The sequence below is a fragment of the Thunnus maccoyii genome, chromosome 3 (genome assembly GCF_910596095.1).
Source record: "Thunnus maccoyii chromosome 3, fThuMac1.1, whole genome shotgun sequence".
NCBI lineage: Eukaryota > Metazoa > Chordata > Actinopteri > Scombriformes > Scombridae > Thunnus > Thunnus maccoyii.
The window spans coordinates 10749057-10768234 of NC_056535.1; the positions used below are offsets into that span (position 1 = coordinate 10749057).

The following is a 19178-nucleotide window of genomic DNA, read 5'->3' on the forward strand; positions in this document are numbered from 1 at the left end:
CCTGCTATATGGGACACCTGTGGTTTAAGCACCATGTATTGTTCTTCATATCTTATTATGTTTCCATCAGGTATGGTTATTCTCTTTGAATAAATGAGACAGGTGAACAGATGCCACCAAGATATAATAATGTCTCACATACGGTGCCATGTGCAGTGATGACAAGTTCAACAACTATACAACATTTAGTCAGACATTAAATGTTTTCACTCTTTGTTAATGATGTTTCATCCTTGGCTTTTCAGTCTATATTACATTTATGTTGTGTTTTGGATGCATTGTAGCATTTTTGGTACTACTAGAAAGTTACAGTCCATAGCTACGCTAAGACAAACCAAATCTAGTTCATGCCATAAAATGAGTAGTACCACAGAATAAAATTGTGTGTTCAAATTAATTCAATTACTTTATCATGACTTTTATCAGCATCACAAGTACTGCTTCACACAAAGTTCTCTGACCTTGATGAACTCTTGCACAACTTTGAATTCATAGGCAACAAACGAGGATGTTCCAGTTTACAAAGAACATAAGCAACCAAACCCTCAGAGAGTATCCATTTATAATGTATGGACATAGACATCAAAGCTCTCAAAACACTCCAGAGACCAAGCTGATCAAAGTCATATCTGACGTCACATTTTTCTACAAGATCATCCCCTTACAAAGTCTCAAAATGAAATGAAAAATGTTGGTTGAGTGAGTGGATGCATATAGACTAGGCGAGTATAAGAGCAAACACCTAAATCATACATGCTACATGCACATTGCATTGGTTTGATTTACAAACTCTTTGAGTTCCATGTCTTTGGATTAACTTCAAGAACTTCAGAACAATAACTAAACATTTAGACCATATACTGTAGGTTGGTTACAATTTTTCTAGTGTAGCGGCACCATATCAGGTTTCACTGCACCAAACCATATCAGACACAAATCATTATTCCAAGTATTTTTATATGTGGTAAACATGTATGGAGGAGATCTTTAAAGACATGAAGTATTAAAGAGAAATTAATTGAGTGGCTTTTATTGACTTTTGTTTGCACACTGCAATGGCGCTGATGTGCAGTTTACTTTGGCTGCTTTGTCATTTTATGTTTAGTCATGTGCACTGTAAGTGTTACTACACTGATCATTCACTCATGACCGCACTGCTTTGTAACTGAAAAATTAAGGGTTAAAGGGTGTTGCAAACACAAAGCATGGGCCATGGGTCAGCATCTGTAAACATTGACAATGAGTCAATGGTTTTGATCAATAACTCTATCACCCTATACATATGGTAATTTGTGTAATGGTACATTGGCCGTATTATTGTTTTAAAGAAAAGAAAGTTACACACACAGACATTACAAATCCAAATAAGCTATAACATTAAAGCCAGTGCAGCGGCCTGCATGCATTTTGCAGATGTACTTCAGTGAGAGGGTTTTCCCATGTGTCTCTGTTACATATGCAATACCTCTCTCTGCTGCAGCCTCATCCCTCCTCTCCATCAGCAGGTAGCGAGGACTCTCTGGGAGGAAGGGCAACACACACAGCTGCAGCACTGCTGGTAAAGCCAAGAAGGAAAACAGGTGGTTCCACCTCGACTCCTGCAGTCAAAACATCAACAAAAGATCTACATCAAAGCTTCAGACATGGAAGAGCCACAAAGTTGTACAAAACAGATGTATTTTACAGCTGTTGTGTAATTGGATGCACATCATTATCTCATTGAGATTTTATGCAAGCAGTTGTGATTATCATTTAAATGCAAGATAACACCGAGTTACCATGCCTGTAGAAAAAGGGGCATATGCTTATGGCAATGCTTAAAACATGAAAGCTTAGTGTAAGATCTGCGGGCTTCAAATAATGCATTTCTTCATGCATATATTTCCTTAAAGTAAGACATTTCTACGTCTCTATGAGTTAAATGCTTCTGTACTATGTGTTAACAGATTGTCAGACATATAAGGCCAATGTTAGCATTAGAAAAGCAATAATAGTATTTTATGCAGTGTATTCAAAGGGTGAATATGAGAAATGTTTAGCAATTTAAAGGAACATGTGAATTCCCTAAATAAAACTAAATAGACATTCAAAATCAGTTTTCAACCTATATCACTATCTATAGTAGGTTCATTTAGAGTATGATTGTTACAGCTGACTCAAAGAGGTGTTTTTAAGTAGCACCTCCTTCTTGTCTTGGAAGTGACTTTGTTCAAGGGCGTTCCTGCTTTAAGAGCTGTGATAAACTCAAAAACTGAGTTGGCCAGTTTCCCAGTAACTACCATGACAGGGAAAGAACAAAATGATCTGCTCATTAAAAAGCCAATACAGTAAAATGTATGAGATCCAAACATCTTCCAACTTAGAAACACCAGGAACTGTTTATTTTGTTTCTGTATCACATCTATGTTCCAAAGTGCTCATAGAGACTGCAGAGAAGACAAACAAGCAAACATGAGTGGAATCATGAGGATGACGTTGGCCATGTAGATTGTCTCAATTCCATTATGCAATGATTTCGTCACAAAATGCCTCGGAGGGTAAACATTTATCAGAGCCTTGTAGATTTATGAAAGCAGATATGAAACACAGTCTTCTCAGTGGACTGCTTTCCAGAACATACATAACAACAGTAAAGAGCATTTGAGTCATTCAGGATTTGCATTTTAAATTGCCCATCTTGGAAAATATTCATTCATTATCACGTTTTTACTACAAATGTCACAGTTTTCTCAGTAATGCCATTCTACTGAATGTTTAGCATATGTTATTATTAATATAAAAGTATTCCTTGAATGCATCATAAGAATTTTACAAACAGTGTTCATCTTCCTGGACTTGTGGTTAAAATTAAGTGCAGCTTGTGTATTGGTCTGTGTTGATGAAAGATAAGATCACTGACCTGACATCACACTGTCACCACTAATGGTGTGTCACACATACAGCACACAGGTATAATGTACAAGAATACCCCATTCAAAACATTCCCCTTAGAAATGATGACAGAATGCACAATCCCTATTTATTTTATACAATAATATGTAAATAAACTCTCTATGCCTCGTGACCGCAATTGAGTAAATGGGAGGGGAATATTAATAGTTATGCAGAGACTGTGAGAGGAGGTGTTTTTTTGAGATTAAATGTCAGCTCTCAACTCATAAAACGTCAGTTAGGGATTCATTTGCATAACCTATATGTGAAATAAAATTTTTAAACTTTTCAGCTCATGTAATTAACTTTTCTTTAACAACTACAGTGCAGCCTAAGCCCTTAATTAACTCCATGTGCGATTGTATAATGCACCTTCAAACATAGTGGGGGGTGGGGGGGCAATTGTGGGCTGTGAAACGAACTGTAAACACAAAATGGTGAATGTGTTAACAGCTGCCTGAACACATCCAGCAGGCATTGAGCAACATTAGCATTCATTTGGAGTAATGTTTCTGTCCACTCTCCTTTTAGCTGTTAGTTACTAACTTGTTTCTGTTTTTGGTGCTGGGCGGGTAGTGTACAGTCAGTTTTGCTCTGTAAATAACTGCCTGCTACTGCTGAAATAAGGTTGCTAGGGGCAGTCAGAGTGAACCAAAACAGTAAAGTTGCTGGCTGTAAAACCAAGACAGTGAGCTGAAAGATGCTTAAATTCTCCAAAGGCCTATAGAAGGACTGCAGAGTCTAATATGTGATAACTATTTGTGGATTTAAACATAACTGTCTCAATAAGGCCATTTAGAGATATTTCTTGGAACATTTAAAAAATCTAAGATGTATGTCTTTTTTTCATCTGACTGATAAAACAGGTTTGTCTTAACTGGTAACAGTCCAATACTTGTCTATAATCCTCTGTGCCCTAAATCCTGGGTAAGCTCTGTAAGAATGCTGCACAAACCCTAGGTCTCACTGATGCTGAGCTGCAGGTCGTCTTATCCCAGCTGGAGATGAGAGTGGGCGAATAGATTAGACCTTTTGGAGGCTGCTCTGACAGACAAAAAAAATCTAATTCATATTCTACACACTTTGTGTGGTCTGTGCTGTTAAACATATATAAAAATATATATAGTATATATATAGATATAAATATAATATAGGATATATGATATTTAATGCACTGGAAAATTAATTATTTAACCCAAAAAGCTAGAAAATTGACAAGAGGCAATGCATCTCACACCACCATCCAAATTGTACCGTACCTAATAATCAGGTTGGACTGTGCCTGTTTGGGATATACATGGAAATCTACAGTTGACTTGGCAACTGCAAGGCAACTGAAGAGTGATAATTTGTAGGTGCAGAATGGGTCATGACACATAGCATAGATGTACTTCTCTCACACACAAACAGTGACAGTACAGTTTACAGTATGAACTAAATGAACACGTTATGGTTTCAATCAAATGTTTTTTTTTAACTGGGATAAGCTGGGTGAGCCAAGCTGTCTTCCTCTTGGGCCTTGATCCCATCATCCCTAGTGAAACAAATCACTGCTCAAACAGCTCAGCTGTGACCTGGAGTGACAGTGGTTTACAGTAAACTAAACAAAGCAGACAAATGGTTGATTGTTGTGTTCCAAGAGCCTTGCAGTTTTTCCTCTCAGTTATCTCTTGTGAGAATGCAGGCTGGAGGGTTTACGTTGTTATCGTGTGATTAGAAAAAAGCAAAGGATGAAACACATCTTTGTTGTCGGGAGCTGAGAGGATCGAGCAGAGGAGAATGTTCATTTCATGGTAGCATCCCCCAACGGCTACTGCAGGAGGACCACCGCAAAAACCAGAGAGGGGGGTTAGAGTGAGAAGGTAACTTCTCAGATAGAGATAATGGAAATGTCAGGTGGACAACATCTCAGATTTTTCCAATTATACAAACTAATATTATCTGTGTTAGGTCAGTCTTAATTACTTTAGCTAGCCAAACCTTTTCTCAGGTGATAAATGAACCTGCTCCTTAATAATCTTTACTAGGTTTAGTGAAGGCAGCAACAGTTAATTGCAGATCTTTATTTCCACAGCAGGCAGTGAGGTTTAATTGGCTGTCACTTAATATTAGCTGGTTGGAGACTACAGTAACACATGATGGATTACAGGGTGCATTACAGGAAGACACCTAAAGATTATTTGATATTTATACAAATATTCTGTTTTCCTGGAAAATAGTACATATGTAAGAGCATTTTTATCAATCCAGTGATGTATAAGCATGCCAAATGATATAAAACTTAAAGTATGAGAATGGCTTCAAACCACTCTAAGAACATTCCTTCTGCAGTGGCACCATGCATTTTGTCATGGCTGAATAGTCTGCGCCATTACCTGAGAGATAAAAATCTCTCAGGTAATGGGGCAGAAAAATCTCTCTGCAGTTATTGTATGTCTGTAAATAGGATAAGCTCAACACTATTTCCACAGTGAATTCTCCCAAAAAATGAGAGCCTGGTTGGTAAAAACCTCATGACACCAGAATCTCAGCAAATCAAAAGCCCATCATCCCTCTGCCTGTAGCTGTTTATGATGAATGTCACCTTCTCTATGAGCCTATTTTCCTGATGCTCTCTTAGAAGAGCAAACTGACAGTTGGCCTTTGCAGATGTGTGCTGTCCCGTTCTTAAAATATCAAAGCAGTCCTCCTTACAGTCGGGGGAACTGGTATTCCACTGGCATAGCTAATATGGAGTGATAACGTACTTAAAAGAAACCTGAGCATATCTTTAATAGTCTTATATTTCAAGTGAGGCAGCAGTTTGATATAAACTACATAACTACAAATAATGACTTTATATTTTCAGTTTTAATAATTACATTTTCTAATTGTTTTCACCTGCAGTATCTTGCCTTTATCTGGGTGGTGTCTGAGGTTGTTTCCAGTTTCCTCATATATATGTATATATAATAAATGGTTATAAAGAAACCGGAAACAACCTCACCTTGATGAAGACTCTTGAGATGAGTTGTAGATTGTGTTTTTAATTTTGATGATGGACTGAAGGTCACACTGGTCTGCACCTCGCTGTGTGCACACCAAGAGCTGAAAGCATACACATACACAGTACCTACAGGCAAATTAAGTAATTTACAAGACCACATTACTATGATCTTTGACACCATGTGTGACAGCCATACCAACTGAAATTAATTGCACTAGAGTGACCATTGATTTTTTTGTCCATTTACACAATTCTCTGAAACCACATATGGTTTGGATTGAGGATATTGTATAGATGAGGCCCCATTAAGGCCACTGAATCTACCCACGCTGGTGGAAGCTGCCGTTTGAGACATGCTGATGAGTTCAGTGTCTCAGGGGCATTCAGTGATGAACTGGCTAAAATTCTGCTCTTGCTGTAATGCTGGAATAAACATGTTTCCCTACTGGGAGGTCGGTCGCTAAGCATGAATGTTAGAGTAATTAATCATTTGTCAAAGCTTTTCAATATTTAGCACCCCACAACAACTGACATCTTAGACTGAATCCTATTAACAGAAGCCTCCACTGAGAGGAAACCTGTTTGAGTCTCATAAGCAAAGGGCAGCAAAGACCATACATGGTGGCATTATCATCAGATATGTCACATACTGTATGTCTGTGATGCTCTTGTTAAATGACAAGGAAACAGGCTGGCCTGAAGGGTATTGCGGAGGTGATATGAATACATAACAGTGGCTGCGTGAAGACACACAACTCCATATGATATTTATAAAGGTGGTCTGCAGGTTGAAATGATTCATGGGACAGACCAGTACTTATAAATTAAAAATGATCTGCTTTGCGAGAAGCTGAGCCTCTACATCCATGTGTAAATGTCAGTGCTAGTGACAGTGGAAAAAAATAGAAGATGAGAACATTCGCGCAACTTGGTCAGATCTTCTGAACAAAACAGCAAGAACGAGTTGATTCACAGTTCAAGACATACATTGAAATCCAAACAGTATTGATTTCTTCCTTCACTTTATTTGAAATTGAAAATACAGATTGCTTCAGGAAAGAATAAATTTGGTTACGGAAAGGTTTTACTCTGTATCTACTCAAGGGTCAGACATCAAAGTGGCTTAAAAGGTGGCAATCATTTTTAATCCGAAACAAGGAAGCGCAGCAGAAACACAATATGTTTCTGTTCCATTCCCTTTAGGTCAAAAGAAAATTATATTTCCAATTGTTTGGTCTTGGATTTAGAGAGAATGGATAAGAAACAGAGACTGAAAACAGATTAATCACAGAAATACTGAAGCCTTCATGCAGTATAGACTTGTCTATAGAAATTATATAAAAAGGAGCGTTTCATCCAAAATGAGACATTCACTGGCTTAGAAATATGTCTGTTGCTCTTAAATAATTATTGTTGGAATGAAAGCAAATGCACTGCTGGAATGCACATATGTTACAGCACAAAGGATAAGCCTCAAACAATACAGGATGTGAATGCAGAGTAGTTGTTTGTGGCTTTGAAGTGTGATTTGGTGTGCCAACATTTGCACAGACAAATCCAGATGCCATACAGTCCTACGCCATCTTGTCTCAGGAGATATGCAGAAATATCAGTGACTGTGTTTGATGTACCGGCAGAACTTTATAAATCACATTCATCTACCAATACACTGTCAAGAAGACAGGATCTACTCACTATGAAGGTATTCTGTTTTCTTAGCATTACTCACTTGATTGTCCATCATTTTTATTACAAAATTTCAATGGAGATGTTAGCAAACCACAATTTGCCTTATGAGCGAAAGAAGAAAGTTTTCTACATGACTTACTTAATGACAAACCTCAAGGAAAACCAAACATGTCCTGATATTTGTTGAGACTGTTGTTACCTGGCGCTTGCTCTTTAAACCATGCACTCCAGACACTGACTGAATGTTGTGTTGATGCGTTATGTGTATGACAGCAATGACGGCTCTCTCTCTCTGCCATGTTTTCCAATCAAGTGAGTCCGGGCCTACCTGGACACATTTCATTACGACTGGACAAACTCAAATTGTTACTAAAACAAGATTAATAAACCAGTGACAGCTGTCTAATAGGAATGGGCCCAAAGCAGGTCCAACACACATTAGTCTGCTGTTCTAAAGGGGTATAACAGTCTACAGCCAAACTAGTGGCTCTGCTTGAGCCGAATGCTCACATTGGCCTGCTAACATGCTCACAATGACAATGTGGATGCTGATGTTAAGCAGGTGTAATGTTGAGCATGTTAAACATCTTAGTATAGCATGCTTATATTTGTTAATTAGCAGTAAACACAATGTGCAGCTGAGGCCAATGGGAATGTCACTAGTTTTGCAAGTATTTGTATAAGATCTTTCTTAGCCTAATCCAAGTTGCAAAATACCACAATCTTTCTGGTAAGTAATTTCATCCTTCTCCTCATCTACAGTGCCTTTCATTGGAAAACATTTACAAATCAAATAAAGTAAAGAAATAAAGTTATTAAATTGATGGCTCAGTGTTTTCTCCCTCTGCTTTTTTAGCTTTAACGTTACCTGCCACTTTAGCAGCTAAAAGGTAGGCCTCTAAATTACCAATAATTTAATTTCATAAAAAGCATTTATGCTGAAGTTTTACTATATGTTTCTCTTTCATTGTCAACTTATGTTTTCTGTTTGACATAAATAACTAGCTTACTGGGGTTTACTTATATTGCAAACTTCAGCACTACCAGTCATTACTTGCACTGTCGGTTGTGAAAGGGCATCTCTCTTCATTCTCCATGACAGTGTCTGGATTAGTGATATATACATTTGGCCCGAACCTCAATGAGCAGCAACAGGTATTCAAGATCACCCTTTAGGCAACAAGTCACAAAATGCCGCTGATGATCCTCACACCTTCTAAACTGCCAAAAGATATAATTGAATGCTTAGAATTTGAGAAAGCAATTTAGAGGAGATGCATTCACTCATTATTTTTTTAATATGGTGCCAAAAGTAAGCAGAAAGCTTAAGTCAACAGAATGTGCCAGGAGAAGAAAGCTTTATATCACTAGCTTTCTTTTCACATTACACAACTGAATTTGGCTTTCAAAGCATATGTGAATTAGGCTAATGTCTGTTTTCAGTTCTAAAAGGGTAAACTGAAAATCTAGCACATAATGCATTGCCAATGCATAGATGGGAATTAGATTGTGAAAAACGCCACAGCAGTAGGCCCGTCAACATGGCTAAACTTGTGTATGGTGGGCATTAAGGTAAATAGTAGGAATGTGTTAAACATTTCCTCCATGGTAAACAAGGTGTGATTGATAATTCCAGCAGATGTATTACTGAAACGAGGGACAAATAGAACCAATCATATACTGTGCAAGGTAATAACATGAGTCTATTCCTCAAGTGGCCGAGGAAGGCGTTTAGCTGATGGGAAAAGTGTTGTCAGACAGCCTGCACTGTTCAGTTGGAAAGGAAAAAGTGGTGGGAAATCCTTAGGTGCTTTCTTTTTTCTCCGGTACCAGCTCAAGCTTGAATGTCAAGTTGAAACTATCTGCTGGATTGGAGCTGTAGAGTTGAAGATCTCTGACACTCATCCATGAGACTTCATCAGTTCCGTATGGAAGGTCCTTGCCAATTAAACCTAATTCACACCTCAGTGTCACATGAGAGTCACTGAGGTCACATGACAGCCATGTGAGAGAGTCATCAGAGTCAGAGGAATTAAGGTGTGAATTGGTGTGAAACCAAGGGGATGTCAGGATGGTGTTGTTGGAAGCTGATAAGATTAAGAACACCCAGGCTTGTTGGATGAGTGCAGAGGAGGTCGTGCTAAAGCAGTGTTGTATAGAGCACACAGGTAGAGCGAGATGTATAAACAATGGATATGCACAAAAATAATACACCGTTTCCTAAACAGCAGTAATGTATCTGTAAATGAAGAGGGGGAGAATGTTCGCACTTCACACATACTTCAGACCAGGAGTACACATGGTTGTCTACATGATATGATGTTGTGGAGATGAAAAAAAAGGTGAGAGATGAACTTTAAATAATACAACATTGTTTGCCAATTTTACTGATTGGGTGATTGTCTTTTTGCTGTGTACAGTACACAGCAATTTTTGCTAATCAAGGGTGCATTTGTAAACTTTATTTTAATTTTGTGTGATCACACTTATTATTCTTTTATTGTCATTTTATTCATTTATACGTCGTTTTATTTCACTGTGTAAATGTTCTTTGCATTTGTCATTCATCGTGAAGCACCTTGTAAAGTCTGTTTCAATATGGGCACAATAAACTAAATAATTCATTACCTTTCTGACGTTTAATGTGTGAGATATCACTGCTGATGATGGTTTACAGGAACATGTGATAAACGAATAATATGTACATTATAAAGAGTCACAGCCATGCAAAATGGTCACGCTTAATGACAGCTGCTCGGGCATTACTGGTGAAACTCGCCAATGTGTCATGATCTGTGAATTTGCACAATTTTTTTAATTGACAGTACATAATGTTGAATGAATGCAAATCAACCCACCGACAGCATCCACAATGGCTGAATGTTGAAGGCAAAGCAGAAATGTCTTGAGATGCAGGTTCTATTTGATCAATGAATGCTGTCTCTAAAGCAGACTTCATTAAAGTCAAGAGAAAAAGTCTCTCTAGACATGCAAAGTCAATAAATCTTGTGGAGGAAAATGTGGTGGTTGCTGTGATGGTTGACCCTCATTTGCACCACCCAGCTCCACTTAGTTGTCCCAGTTTTTGTCTGAATTTGTCTGACTCCAGTAATAGAAAAATCTCACAAAACAGCCTTCAAAACAGTCTTCAAGGGGAACTATAAAGGTGATATGGCTTATACTACATGGCTATTTACCTACACTCTATAATTTCCAACAACACTGACCTTGCCCAGCAGCTCTGGCAGTCCCAGCACCTGCCCAGTGAACACTCCCAAGCAGATCAGGATGGAGTTGAACTGGCCAATGAAGCCTCTGATATGTCTTGGGGAAATTTCTCCCAGATACATGGGGAGGGCACTGAGAGCTATACCTGTCAGAAAAAAACAAAAGGTTAAAATCTTTTAAGATATGAATATTTCAGATTTACATTTAATGTGATACATAACTGGCCTAAACAAAACGAGTGGCTCAGTCTGTCTGTTTTTTTCCAGGTAAATTATTGTATATAAATATGGATGATGCGTCTCCATTACGCATCTCTGCAAAAGTGAGGCCATGTGCGGGAGGGGGGGGTGGGGAGGGGGGATTTATGTCTTATACTGCAGCCAGCCACCAGGAGGCGATCAAGATGTTTTAGCTTCACTTTTGGGGAGCTGTCATGACGTCCATGCTGTCAGTGATGTCAGTGATGGAAATGCACGTGATTGTGGTGTGTTTGTTCCTCAGGATGGGGCATGGGGCAATCCCATGGCTACTTACATGGATGGTCTGCAGATTAGAAATGGTCAGGATTGATAGAACATTTCATCCTTCGAAAGCTTTTTGCAAAAATCAATTTCCATGGTTTAGAAATTGTAAACAATTGATCGTGCTCTGCAGTGAATGTGTATATTTTTTCAGGTAACACACATCTTATGGACATTGATGCTGTGGTGGCTACTGTTGTTCATATGACAATTTACAAATTCAAGCAAATATAATGTTTGCCAATTCAAGTGATCTTTTAATTAAGTACTAAATCATTACCAAAACTGAACTATATGTCACTATTATGTCCACAGAAGACTTAGGCAGACTTGTTTTGAATTTCTGCCAGTAGCTGGTTTAAGTCAAGCTACTGCCTGATAGGGATGTACACCTCCATCACTGAGACCAATGCGTTATGCATCTCGATGTATTGCCAATGATCTTGCTTCTCAAGTTCATCTCAAATTATATCCAGTGCACACTTTTGCAATTGGGGCAGTTGCATTGTTAACATTAATGCCGGTGCACTGATGCAAATCAGTGAATCTTCACATCCCTACTGCCTGACAATTTGCTGTAACAAGTTGATCCCCCTAAAATTTGTATCTGCAGGCAACACAACCTACCATGACAGGGATGAATGAGCATTGATCTTCTGCTCATCCTCTGTGATTGTATATGTGCACTTAGAAGTGAAACTTAGACCTGTAATCAGGGTCTTGCTGCTTACTGCCCATAAAATAGTGTATTCAGATTTGATAAGTAAGCTATCTTGATCTCTTTATTTTCCTTGGGCATCTGGGTACACCTAAAGTCTAAATTAATCTAAATAATTTGCACTTTCAGGATTTCTTTTCCATAAGGACATTAGATAAATAAACTACTTTACAAAGCTATGCTGTAAATGTCATGATTTCATTAGAAGCTGTAGGAAAGTTGCTTGCATTTTTTTTAGTTGACAGTGTTGCTCTAAGGAGGTGTTAATAAACTCAGGTTAAAGTGTGTTTATTTGTCTGGCAGCTGTTAGATCTATTTAGCTGTGATCAAAGCCAAGGCTATTACATGCCTATAGTGAATTCAGTTTTATGACAAAGCTAGTAAAGACAGCTAACCAAAATTAAATTCATACCTACGCTGTGGGAACTTGTACAATGCAGGGAAAACATTCAACTTTCCAAGAGTATTATAGTGATGTGTCAGTCAGTGATGACTAATGCAAACAGCACTACGGCAATGTAATAGTTATGTAACAAGGTCTGATCGATGACAATCAAAACTGATTACAGTCAAGAGCATACCTCCGACAACCTTCAACCTGAGCAGAGGTCTAATTATCCAGAGTAAGTGAAAGCAGCATGTGTGGGAGTGCTGGGCCTTCAAAGGGAACAAGCAGATCTTGATACACTGTAAAACCTCATTCCCATAATGCTCAGAACAAAAACATGGGCAACCATGGTCTCATGAAACAAACAAGAGTGATTTCAAGAATCTGAATGCCACCCAGAAATTCACACCCACACAAATTTGAATACAGGTAACTTTCTCTGTTTAACATTTTATTAAACATAAAATACAGTCCAAATACTGTCTTGTTTGTACTTCATTTACATGATTACATTGTTCCATTGATTGTTTCTCCCTCCACTGTTGTACTGTTGTGCTCCACACTGACAGATAAATCATTTGTTTTGTTTTGTTTTGCTTCTCCAGCCTAGTAAAAGAAACACTTACCAGAGTTCACCCCAATAATGAGCCGGCCAATGATGAGCATCTCAAAAGATCTTGCCCTCTCGCCCAGAGCCAGCAGCACAGCAGCTATCACAGCAAAGCTGTTATTCAGCAGCAAGGTTCCCTTTCTAAAGTCGAGGAGAGAAATTGGTTAGAAAAAGCAATAAGAAAACAACTATACAGGCACAGGTTAAAATGATCCTGCACACACTTTAAACTAATCATAATCCCTGTACAAAATGCCATATAGGTATATTATAAAGTACAGTATATTTATTCACTTCACCAATTTTCTTCACCAAAATATCATACTGGCAAAAAAAAAGTTGTAGTTAGGGTTAGTAATCCAACTTCTGAAACATAACATAACATAGTGTGGTAAAAAAAAGAGTAGAGACTATGATGGACAGAGGGTGGACAGACATACAGACAACAACATAAAGCAGTTACGATAATGTATGTGATGATATGATAAGAGTCCGGGAGTAGAGATTAGATTAGATTAAGTAGGGTATGTGTGGGTAATGTGTGTGTGTGCATGTTTGGATGTTTATATGAGAGGCAGTGATATGTATCCATGTTTAGTGACCCTGGACAGGTTGGTGTGTGGAGAAAGAAGAAGACATAGTGTTAATGTTATATCAATGTTACATAATGATGATTTATCAAATAGGACTGGATAGCAATAGATCCACATTTTGGGAAATGCTTATTTGCTTTCTAGCTGAGAGTAAGACAAGAAAATCGATACCATTGTTTGTATGGTAAATATGTAGCTGGTGCCAGTTTTGCGTAAAGACTGGAAACAAGAGGAAACATTTAGCCTGACTCTGTACGAAGGTAACAAAATCCACCCACCAGCACCTCTAAAGCTCACTAACTAACATGTTATATCTAGTTTGTTTAATTTGTACAAAACCCTAAGTGTAAAACTGGTATGTGTATTTCCTAAAATGTTGAACTATTACTTTAAAGATATAATCATTCATATGACAGTCTGTGTGTATCTGGGTGTGCACATATTTAATGTTGCTCGTTCTTCTGTCTGCAGGTTTAATTTTCTTGGGACTATAGAGTTTAGTGCGGGGATGAATCGTCTGTCTGCAGAAATCTCTAGAGGGGTTCAGCTTGTGTCCTGGGGGACAGAAACTGATCAGCTTCCTGGCTTGCGTTATGTGTTGGTAATTATTTGGTTCCCCTTTCCCTGTAAGCAATAAACTTTACTGTTACTTTAACACTTTATTGTTGCAGGCGAATTTGAGGGGAACACCATGTCTTAGTAGACAGGGCTCTGGAGCTTGGCAGGATGTGACTGGTCCATTGGTGATTAAAATAAACTTAGGATTTGTTGCAGGATCATTATGAAGAAAACTTTTATTGTCTGATGTTAGAGGTTGAGGCTGTTCACACTGAGGTCTACTCCTACACACTTGAGATTGTCTCAAGAGCAGTCTGGTCTGAATTGATAGCATCTTCACTCAGCCATGACTAAAGCAGCCCTTTTTATGCATGTCAAAATCAGTCACACACTACAGCAGCAGTATCTTAATCACAATTGTTTGCTTATTAGAGAGTTGATTGTGTCTCTTTATTGTATTTAAATCTAACAAAACTCTGATTTACTGTGCCAAAAAAAAAAAGAAAAACACTTATTCGTTGACTTACTTTGTTTGGTTATTCCTTTCTGATGTCTTCATCATGAAAGATTATTCTGTGTTCAAATATTCAGGCATTACATATTTAAAAAAAAACAAAAAACGTTAACCTTAGCTACACTGGCAAAATTTTAATGAACCAGTTATTCAGTACTTTTCTTTGAGACTGCTCTACCTGTCCTCATCTGCTAATATAAATTCAACTCTTCTCCCTGGCATCTGAATTTCAACCTTTCCAAGACATTGTGCAAAACTAGCAGAGATTATGGAGAGAGAATGAATAATAAATTTTAGCCTAATCAACATAGTGTGGATTGCCACCAGAGAGATCCAAGGTGAATCTTAAGGGCATCTTAATTTTCTTAAATGACTCAGAATAAAAGCTTCATGAGTCTTCTCCTGCTCCGAGAGTGACATTCTCATCATTAGTGGATAATAGATTCCTTTGAACATATATTATTTCAGAGCACTGAGGTGATATTGTCAGTGCCAGAGTCCAGCCCTGGAGGATAGAAGGACATACAGCTCTGCGCAGTGACAGATTGGCCATCTGGAATTTGGGCATATGCCAGCAGGGCTGGCTGACTATGAGCTGTTTGGGCTGCTCAGAATGGGTCATTGCATTGATTAAAAATGATAATAATAATAAAAAATAATAATAAATTGTCTGTGATGATTTTGATTCAAAAAAATATTCTATGCATGCAGCAGTTTGAGATTGACCAAATTGTACCTTTTAATAAACAAATTCTCCTACAATCCCCTCGATGTAGCTAGTGGAAAGGTCAGGAGAGGGCAGAAATCGGAAATTGAGCGGGTATGAAATTTACGCCAAGTTAAAAGAAAATGAATGAATGAATTAAAGAAATGCAAGGTACAAGGTAAGCTCTGCTGGCTGAGGATGAAAAATGTGCAAAAATAACAGATTTATTCTCGAAACATGCCACCGCTGAGGCCTCCACAGGTGTAGCCGGGGTCACCGACTGTGCTGCTTCAGTTAGCAGCGCTAACGTTAGCGTGGGTGACGACACAGACACTAAACTTGTGGCAGAGCCAGACCAGGGAGACAAACAAGAGGAGGCCGAAGAATCAGACTTGGACACAGGACTTGTGGCAGAAACTGACGATAAACAACAAAAAGGTTTACCGGAGCTGGAGGCAACTGAAGCAGGAGGGGGGAGCGGAGCAGCATGTGCATGTGTGGCTCCAAAGGATGCTCAATACGATTTTTTCAGGAGAAAGAGATCCTAATGAAGCTGGACTCTGATGATGTGACTGACAATTTACAATTTTCATTTAGCAGACACTTTTATCCAAAGCAACGTACATATGAGAGCTGATACGACACAAGCAGGGATCTAGTCAGGAGAGAACAACACAAGTAAGTGCCATAAAGCTAAGTTTGAGTCCAGTAGGACATAGATGCCAACAGGCGGTGCACCGAGGCAATGCATAGAGTGCATAGATTGCATAGAAGCAGATTTTTTTTGTTGTTGTATTTTAGTTTTTTCTGTACCTTCAGTCCACCAAGTGCAGAGGTGTTCGCGAAAAAGCTGGGTCTTTAGTCTTTTCTTAAAGATTGAGAGGTTGTGGAGAAAAGCAAACTCCTTCGTAAGTAAGCTTGTTAACTACATGAAGGCAAGACACATTTATTTATTATTATAATGTTGTACTGTGACTGTGCAGTGTTCTTTTCATGTTTTGGTGGAGCTGTTGTATTATTATTTATTGTGTGCTTTAATGTCGAGCCTATGTATTTATGCTGAATGTGCCTTTAGTGGCGCGTATCATGTCGTAGCACCTAGCGCTCTGTCACTCTCAGATTGTGTTAAATCCAAGCGGCAACCTCCGGGGCTGAAAAATGAAGCCGATCTATTTTCTTCATTGTTGGTACTTCATAGGACCAGCTGTCTTATTCACAAAGCATTTAGGTGAGATGAGCACATGGATGAGGGGAAAACAACTAACATTTGTTCTGTCATATCACACTCCATCCAAAAGACAAGGGAAACAAAGTGCACTCTTTTATAATGAGCACAGTAAACTGATCCTAAGTGTCTATAAGTGCATTGTCGATACAGAAAATGTGAGAGAGCTGTATTTTCCTTTTGAGTGAATTTGAGGAATCTTGAGTGACAACATAAGCAAATGGCTCCTTATTGAAAATAGTTATCATCTACAATAAAGAAAAACATCATATTTGGGTTATTTGAGTAGGTCTCCTTTTGTAGATGTAGAATATTTATACATTACGCATAGGGGTGTAACAGTACGTGTGTTCATCCCATCTGTGCATGCAGTCGTACAAAGAATACGCTCCGTGACCCAAACAATTACCCTCAAAATAGTTTAATAATCCACTTAGTCCGACGTGCAGGACAATAATTCTAGAGTGCGTTTTGGCAGCGCACCACTTAGCTGTAATATGCTCATGGATGTACGCTAGCCAGCTTAGCCAAGGTAGCCTGGTTACCTGGGTTACCCTGTAGTGATTCTGCTGTCAGAAAGACAAATGAGAGACCTATAACACTGACCGAGTGCAACACTATTATTAAAATATGCTCCATTATCTCTGTAGTGAGACGATACTGTGCCTCCCCATTCCTTGCCCTCTCTGTGACGTCTGGTTTATTGTCCTCTACCCACTGCAGTGCCCATAATATTGCCAGAATCTCTGCTGTGAATACTGACATCTGATCTGAAATTCTATGTCTGTTTTAATTCTTAATTCAGGAATGATTACACCAAATGCCACTTTCCTACTCTCTGGATCCTTTGATCCATCTGTATAAATCTGTAAATATGAACTCCATTCTTGTTGCAGATGACAAGGTGGTTAACTTCCTTGACTATATCTCTTGATTTCTTTCAACTTTCAACTTCAGGTTCTGAGATTAGCTATGACGGTACAATTGACCAACAGACTGGTGGGCACACATTAATATTAATAATACCAATTTCTTCCGCCTTAGATTTTAGCTTATTTCCAAACTTTGTTTTGGCCTTTCTTGCTCTACTTCTGTTTTAAGAGAGGTGATTGAATTTCTGGGTAGTGCACGATGTTGAATTGGATATCAGCGCTACCTGGCTGGGTGGTGCAATGTCCACTGGGTGGCAGCGCACGATGACTAGGTGGTGTCTGGTAACTGCATAGGTGGGGTTTTGAATGAAAGGGCTCTCCATATTTTATTGTTGTAGCTGCTGGAGGTGGAGCTAGTTTCAACCACTTTATATACAGTTAGACCATAAATCAGCACAAAACAGTTGTCAGCAGGTGTCCTGACTTCTTGTAGGAAACAGAAATGTTGTTTTCCTTTTCCACTGCAGCTAAACTAACTAAACTGTTTCAGTAATAGTTTTGACCAATGAGCAATTGTTGGACATTCACATTTTTCAAAATAAAAGACCAACATGTTATTTTCTACCTTTCTTTTTTTTCTGCTGTACCGAAAACATATTGAACTGCGACCCAAAAACCAAGGTACATACCGAATCGTGAATTTCGTGTGCCATTAAACCCTTAATTATGCATAAAACAATAAACCTTTAAAATAATAAAAACAACTGAAGAATGGAAGGAGGCCCCAAAAGGCATGGAGAAAAAAATATGTCCAATTTTTAACCATACTTAGGCCATAAAAAAATATGTTGGATCAGCACATTAAATCAACGCCTCTATGAAGATCTCAATTAACACTGAACATTCCAAGATTCACAGCTTTTTTTGCAGGACTGTTGTATTGAATCTTAGCTGTGTAGCTGGTAGGGGCAACGAGCAGCTGTTGACAAGAAAATCAAATCCACATAAGTAAATCTATGATACGAATAACCCCAGTGGAAATCCCTCAAGTAAAGCCACTCAGCCACTTCCAGGGCTGTATAAGTGCCTATGTATATTTAGAACTACAATTCCCGCATTGAGTTGATGCTCGCAGACAGATTTCGTGAGAGAGAGAAAGGAGAAGGAAAGTGCATAAGGTATAGAGGTGAATGAAAGAAAGTGAGAGCTGAGAGCCTGACAAGGAAAAAGAAGCAACAAGGGAGTAGACTACAACATACTCTGGCTTTGTCTCCTTAGTTCCAAAGAGACAGTGTTGCATTTAGTGCAAAAGCAATGAAAAATGCATGTACAGCCTGTCATATGCTGGGATAAAGGTTAATCTTGCATTTGAACCAAGACTGGAAGAGCAAAAGAGAAAAAGCGCAGTGTATCCGCAGGAAGATTTCTTTCAGGTCTGGCAGAGAAGTATATCTCATCAAAAAAGTTCAGGTAAACCTAGTTTTGCCTGAACACAAGGGTCAATTTGGGTCCCAGACTTCATATTTAGAAGTGAGTACTGGATCATTTCTACTTTTATATCTAAGAGGAGCAAACTATTTAGATGATTTGATACAGTAAGAATATTTCTTACTGTATATTGCATTTCTGATCTAACTAA

At 38.5% G+C, this 19178-nt stretch overlaps 1 protein-coding gene across 8 annotated transcripts in view; it reads right to left on the reverse strand.

The window, feature by feature from the left end:
• Positions 1–19178, reverse strand: part of slc2a9l2 (solute carrier family 2 member 9, like 2) — a 98052-nt gene that overhangs the window by 60587 nt on the left and 18287 nt on the right. For all 8 annotated transcript variants that reach the window (XM_042405963.1, XM_042405961.1, XM_042405960.1 and 5 more), the window contains 3 exons: positions 13088–13212; positions 10834–10979; positions 1466–1598 (listed from right to left, as the gene is read on the reverse strand). In XM_042405963.1, coding sequence (XP_042261897.1) covers positions 1466–1598; positions 10834–10979; positions 13088–13212 — 404 coding nt within the window. The remainder of the gene's footprint in view (positions 1–1465; positions 1599–10833; positions 10980–13087; positions 13213–19178) is intronic.